This window comes from Bombina bombina, chromosome 6 (assembly GCF_027579735.1).
Source record: "Bombina bombina isolate aBomBom1 chromosome 6, aBomBom1.pri, whole genome shotgun sequence".
NCBI lineage: Eukaryota > Metazoa > Chordata > Amphibia > Anura > Bombinatoridae > Bombina > Bombina bombina.
The window spans coordinates 1041392008-1041399470 of NC_069504.1; the positions used below are offsets into that span (position 1 = coordinate 1041392008).

General features: G+C 37.7%; 1 protein-coding gene across 1 annotated transcript in view; it reads right to left on the reverse strand.

Annotated features, from left to right (window-relative positions):
- LOC128664108 (potassium voltage-gated channel subfamily KQT member 1-like) overlaps positions 1–7463 on the reverse strand; it is a 327070-nt gene that overhangs the window by 190049 nt on the left and 129558 nt on the right. Inside the window, exons 4-6 of the mRNA XM_053718799.1 lie at positions 5017–5143; positions 4529–4607; positions 3348–3444 (exon numbers count right to left, since the gene is read on the reverse strand). Of these exons, the coding sequence (XP_053574774.1) occupies positions 3348–3444; positions 4529–4607; positions 5017–5143 (303 nt within the window). The remainder of the gene's footprint in view (positions 1–3347; positions 3445–4528; positions 4608–5016; positions 5144–7463) is intronic.

The following is a 7463-nucleotide window of genomic DNA, read 5'->3' on the forward strand; positions in this document are numbered from 1 at the left end:
CCTGAAATTAGTTTTTGCAAGTTAGGATGTCTGACGCAGTAACCAAAAAAAAATGTAGCTCTGAAACTACACACAGGCTATCTGAAATAATGACCCATCCTGATAAAATGTGGTGCAGGTACATAAAAAAAAATAGCACAACTTTATATAAAAGACTGTAGCACAGCAATAACCAGACTGTGATTTTACAATTAAAAATGGTGTAACAGTGGGGGGGCGGAGCCAGCTGCTAACATGGCCGGACGTGTTTTTATGAAGCTCCTGGCTTTCAATTATAAATACAAAGTCTAACTTATGCATGATGAGCCTAAGCTTCTAATATTCTAATAATCTCACATCTAATACAACTGCCAGCTATCCCAAGCCAGGGGAGAAGAAGAGAACACTGCAATGAGGATATTATATTGATTATACCTCTTCAGATACGCCACGTGAAGCCTGGCCTAAAACAGGGGCATAGAAAACATGGCTGCGCTTCTCCTAAGCCAGATAATGGACTTGCTAGAGCATCATAATCAAACTCTACTAGATGCAGTTGAAGAGGCTTACAACTCTACTACTACGCATACCGCCTTCTTATCTACCCTAACTATCTCTGAGGAGGAGTGTGGCGACATAGAGAAAGCAGCGAATCCCCGGCAGCCGCCATATTTATCATCAAGACCTGCACAGAATGCATTATGCTGCGATATGGTGGTGGCTTGGGAGATCACTATCCCTGAGGAGGAATGGGAATCGGAAGCTGTGCTATGTGGCTTGCGAATGGATATACCTAGTGATAGGCTTGGAGTAATGCCACAGGCAGACACACTTCAGTGCACTAACGCTTGGCTGTGGGTGCAGGGACCGCGCCCGATTTCTGCCTATCAGTTACCTTTCCGGCACTCCCTCAAACTTCATAGATTGCCCGGAGCGGACTCTATACGGCTGGCAGAACTCAGTGCTTCTGATTCTCATCTATGCCGCGACTACCGCAACTTGGCTATTGAGGAGAGCTGGCCACCGTCATTAGAGCATGTACTTCAGATGGGGAAAATAGACTTTGTGGCTGTGCACTGGGACCCCGGGGGACACATTAATCACTGCAGAGATTTCTATTGCCAGATCTGCAGCACAGCTTTCTCCCTAGCTTTGCGTTCTGGAGTTGGGTAAAATGTTCTCTCTTATAACATACCGGTCCATTGCTTTGTTTTTCACACAGGCTGCAAGCCAACTAGAGGGACCATGAACACATACAGAGAACTTTCCCAGTGTATTTCACTAACTTTCGGGGTTGGCCAGTTTTGGGGTTCAAATGTTATCCTCTGCTATCATAACCCAGTTGATTGTTTCATACTGTTTGCTGTTGATGTGTGGCATGTTTTTACCATCACATGTATTGCCTTTCATAACACTATTCTGAGTATGTTTACTTTTCTTTTCTATACTCATATAAGTTTAAATTGTTCTGACACGTTGCGAAATTGGTAGCTGCCCATCTATTGTACATATGGGAAGGAGATAATTAAATTTGACACAATAGCTTATTGTTGGATATAGGGCCCATATCCAACTAACATGGTTGCTAAGACATACTATTGCCATAAAAGCAGATTTATGCCCCTATCCCGTACTCCAATAGAAGCAATGTTGCTACAACCGTACTTTTATACTAAACAGGTGAAGATACTATATGTATGTAACTATATCTCCCCAATATCAAGCAGTATCTTAGAATGATCTACACACCCTTCCTCTTCCTCACTAAGTTTAACTTATCATTTTGCACCCTATCAGACTAACTCCCAGAACAAAAAAAAGGAAAAAATAAATAAATAAAAAATAAATAAAAAGAATTTCAGCATGTTTTAATCTCGCTTCACAGTGGCAACAACTCTGAACTCTCCAAAGTTTAAAGTTTAATGATGTCTATATTTAGTGTACATAGGCTAACCAATTGTCTATTGTGCAGCATCCCTAGTAGTACTTTTTTCACCCTAGATGCAAAAGAATTACCATAAACTACTTAATCTCTTAGTATTTACTCTTAATTCCAAGCTACTGACTTTACCTACTTTATTTAGATCAGCAGGACTGATCAATAACACTAGCTAGTTGAGTCTATAATCTCTATGCACACCCTGTCTTCCTTACAGTTTCACTTGTCCTCCTCCTCAACATACTAATACTATATAATTGATGCCCTACCCCTTGAAAGTCTCCTTTGGCATATACTCCATTCATTGTATTTATCTTACCACCCCCCCCCCCCCCACTACTCCATAATATGTCTCCTAGTTCTAGGAGAATTAAAAAAGCGGTTTCTCTTGCCTATACCGCACCTCCCATCACCCCCTTAGTATCCCTTCTACTCCTTATTGCACCATAATACGGAACCCACCTATTTTGATCAGACTAGTAAGTCTGCTTGAATTGTACCTGCTGAGTTTCTTAGCCCTTCAACATATTTCAGGGACCTTTTTAAGACCAGATATATAGCAGTTAATACCTTGATGTGTGGATCAGAAGGCTCTCATATGGTTCCTACTTATTATTATTAGGGGGGTTTTGGTTTTGATTTTGTTATAGCACATTTAATATATTCCATTCTACATTTTAAATGTTATAAAACCGAGGTATAATGATGAGATCCAAAGATGGCCTTTTCGGCCTATATTCGCCTTCCTCTACCTTAATGCTTTTAGAAGGTCTCTTAGTGCTGGGCATCCTCTATATACAATGTCTACATGATATGTAACCTGTTGTTCTTTTTTTCTAATTTCTTATGTGTTTATTTTGCTACTCCAGGAACATTGAAGCCTTTATCGTATGTAACATGTAGTGCAAAAATTTATTTACATAATTGATGTATGCCTTTCAAAATACCTCAATAAAAATTATTTAAAAAAAAAAAAAAATGGTGTAACAGTGCTTCAGAAGCATTAAAAAAGTCATCCACCAATACAATCTGAAATAGTCTCCCATCTGCATAATAGACAGTACAGTAGAATAGAGCTTGTACACTGATGGTCAACACATGGCCAGAGAATGCACACTGATGGTCAATACATGGCCAGAGAATGCACACTGATGGTCAACACATGGCCAGAGAATGCACACTGATGGTCAACACATGGCCAGAGAATGTACTCTGATGGTCAACACATGGCCAGAGAATGCACACTGATGGTCAACACATGGCCAGAGAATGTACTCTGATGGTCAACACATGGCCAGAGCATGCACACTGATGGTCAACAGATAGCCAGCGCCACAACAAATATTACATCAAATAGGCATACAATGTCCCTTAAAAGAAGCAGAGAGAATGATAATCAAGCCAAGTAGTTATTAGCTGGAGTCCTTACCTGCCGATGGATAAATACTACAGACCCCAGAAGTCTCCAGGTGCCTCCTTGCCGATCTACGTGCAACATGCGCAGAATCTGGAGGAACCGTATACCTCTGCAGAAGAAGGAAAAGTAGCATCAGAGCATGCAAATGAAAGTTTATAGTTTCTTAGACAAAACTGAAGAGATGAATGTAAAAGAGTGGAACTCATATAAATGTTGGAGAAAAATGTAACTTCTGCCTGAATTCAGTGACTTAAGCAAATCAGAACAAAAGAGTGCAATGCCAAAGGTTATAAAGCAAATGTATAAATTAAACATACACATTAAAATGTTTAAAAAAAAAAAAGCAAGCCTGTTAAAATAATTCATCACCAAGCAGGTGAAACGCGTTAGGCGTTCTTGTTTGTAACCCCTTATGTTTGAATGGAACAGCCAATAAACACAGCATTTAGCAAGCCTTCTTGTTTGAGCTATCTTTATTTGGTTATATTTATCCTTACTTAAACCCAAATGTGAGAAGATTCATTCTTGATTAAAAGGTTTTGATGGCTTCAATAAGGGATCAGGACAGACCATAGACATTTCTGTACCAGGGCCATTTTGCATCAGTTCTTGTGAGTGATTTATGATTCACTGATAGCTACAATAGATTAACTAATCTATGCCCACGTTGAGAGGTCCATATACAATAGTCTAGGAAGCCTTCAAAAGCTAAGTACAAGTATATAAGCTAAGTATATATTTCAGTAATTAAGCACTGCATTGCAAACGATTTGCATTGAAAATTACATTTTTAAAACTTTTTACAACTGTCCTTTTGTCATCCCAATCTGCTCTGTTTTACAGTCCAACAATATACCCCTTGAAAAGTTTCTTGACAGATGGAAATGAGCTCCTACACTGAACATGAAATAACTGTTTGATTTTTTAATTGGTACCTGAATTAAATTGCAGGCAATGCTATCAGAAGAGAACATAGCAAAATAAAGCTTCAGGGTGTATATCATTGGGCTCCCTTAAGCTCCATAATAATCTATGGTGAACAGTTTCTTTTGTTAACATAACTGTAAATGGAAATCAGCCATCTAGCAATTCTCTGCAACACTAGTTATATTCATTCACACTGAGACGCCTTCAATAATCATTTGGAAAAATTATCTCTCATAGATATTCCCGACCTTAATAAACTCACCAACCTAATTGCAGATGTGGCGAAGACTTGTCCATTGGATCCTACGCTGAGTACAATGATGGATGCAATGACCACAATAAGATCTAAGGATAAATAAAATAGCCAACACTGAAGCATATATGACAGGTCATGCGACCTAGAAGTAGTCTTGTTAACTTTTAATAAAACTCAACATAGATCATCTATAAATATATTTATAGTGACTTCATCACGTGCTATAGGCAAATTACGGATATTTACTGTCATCCTGTTTGTAGTTAAGACATTTTATATATTGTATACATCAGTTTATCACATAATTGTACAGGCCAAATCACATAGCTCTATTCTATTGTGTCTTCTATCCCATAGGTTTCTTCTACTTGTGTCGCTTCTGGTATTCTTGTTGTATCAGTGGGCTTTAGTCTAAGGCTTGGAACTACCTGCCTTGGGCTTATGCATGGTAAGAAACAACAAAAAGGAGAAAAAAACAGATACTCGATTATTTCTCACCAATTATTGAGATGGGTTTTCGAGCAAAGCGAATCCGACCCTTGAATCCAACATATTTACTGCGACAGCCAGCAGACCAGAGACGTACAAGGTATTCTGCTCCAAAAAAAACAACTAGTACAATCTCCTATAAAAAGGAATAAATCAATCATAGGCTTTAAGTCATTTGAGAAAGGGGCTATGAGTAAAACAAAAAGGTAAGACAGGGTTACAAAGGGTTAAAGGCAAGATGATCAAAACTTCATTGGGCCGCATGTGAAAACCTCGCTGACACTCACAGGGTCTGCCCTCAAGGAATGATATAAAAAAGGGGTCATCTCCCACAGAAAGTAATGGTGCTCACTGGAAATGGCAACTTCCCTAGGGAGAGTGACGTTAGAAGGGAACAGGGGGCACACTTTAAAAGTTTAATCCTGCAGTCAATGCAAATCAGATTACTCTGTTTTCCACATATATTGTCTCTATTTTCAAATGCAGGTGTTTTTTTATTAGGGTAAAAAGTGTTTTTCAAATTTTTACATAATCTCATCTTTCAGTTTGTGAGAAAAATCAGTGATATCTGCATGGGGAAAATGTGTAGAAAATACATCAGTCCTGGACCTAGAGGACACATTTCAGCTACACCCATGGAATACCCATGTTCATCTCACTATCGGAGGCTCGGAAACTCATTTTACAATAAGGGAAACAACATTGTTGTATAACGATTTCTAATGTGCCCCTAAATAAAAAAAATTCTGTGTAATTTCAACAAGAATTTTAATTGTTCCATAAAATAACATTTTTTGGCAGAATAATTTTGTTTCAATTTTTAAAGTGATTAGAACTACCATTTTTTATTGTATATTTTTATTTTAATATTTCATTTATACATTTTATACGATTTTTAAATGTAATTTTTTTGTGTCTTATTGTAATGTACACATGACCTTCACATATTTAAAAGCAGGGAACACCCATATGCAAAATACAATGTTCTCAAAAAAACAGTTTTAAGGGAATTTAAGACAGGGACTTCGTAGCACTGGCGAGATTTCTTAGACAATCTCACAAGCCCAGAGGGCTTTAGATAATTGGGCCCTTAGGGAGAGCTAAACGATTCATGAGAGAGACAAAAATTGGGAACAGAACAGTGATAAAATATTTTAAGACTGATTAGATAAAAAGGCACAAATGGTATAAGAATGTAACAAAAAAACAAGAGTAACATTCCAGACGCATCATTTGTACACACAACATTTTCATATATAGCTCAGCCTTAAAGGGACATGAAACCCAAACAATTTATTTCATGATTCAGATAGATAATACAATTTTAAACTACTTTACTTCTATTATCTAATTTGCTTCATTCTCTTGGTATCAGTTGTTGAAGGAGCAGCAATGCCCTACTGGTTTCTAACTGAACACATGGGTGAGCCAATGACAATCGGTATATCTATGCAGCCACCAATCAGCAGATAGAACCTAGGTTCTTTGCTGCTCCTGAGCTTACCTAGATAAACGTTTCAGCAAAGGATATCAAGAGAAGGAAGCAAATTAAATAATGGGTGTAAATTGGAAAATTGTTTAAAATTGTATTCTCTATCTGACTCATGAAAGAAAATATTTGGGTTTCATGTCCCTTTAAGCAGGTGCGGAACTACCATCGGCGCAGCAGGTGCATTGTCACCAGGGCGCATAGCATCCAGTCTGTACATAGTTGTGTGCCTGTGTGGTTATTAGCTGTGTATAGATATTCATTGTCATTATACTCATCATATTCATACAGAGCAGTGTACTCATCGTATTTATACACAGCAGTGTACTCATCATATTTATACAGAGCAGTGTACTCATCGTATTTATACACAGCAGTGTACTCATCATATTTATACAGAGCAGTGTACTCATTATATTTATACAGAGCAGTGTACTCATATTTATACAGAGCAGTGTACTCATCATATTCATACAGCGCAGTGTACTCATCATATTCATACAGAGCAGTGTACCCATCATATTTATACAGAGCAGTGTACTTATCATATTCATACAGAGCAGCGTACTCATCATATTTATACAGAGCAGTGTACTCATCATATTTATACAGAGCAGTGTACTCATCATATTTATACAGAGCAGTGTACTCCTCGTATTTATACAGAGCAGTGTACTCATCATATTTATACAGAGCAGTGTACTCATATTTATACAGAGTAGCGTACTCATCATATTTATACAGAGCAGTGTACTCATCATATTTATATAGAGCAGTGTACTCATCATATTTATATAGAGCAGTTTACTCATCATATTCATACAGAGCAGTGTACTCATATTTATATAGAGCAGTGCACTCATTATATTTATACAGAGCAGTGTACTCATCGTATTTATACAGAGCAGTGTACTCATCATATTTATACAGAGCAGTGTACTCCTCGTATTTATACAGAGCAGCGTAC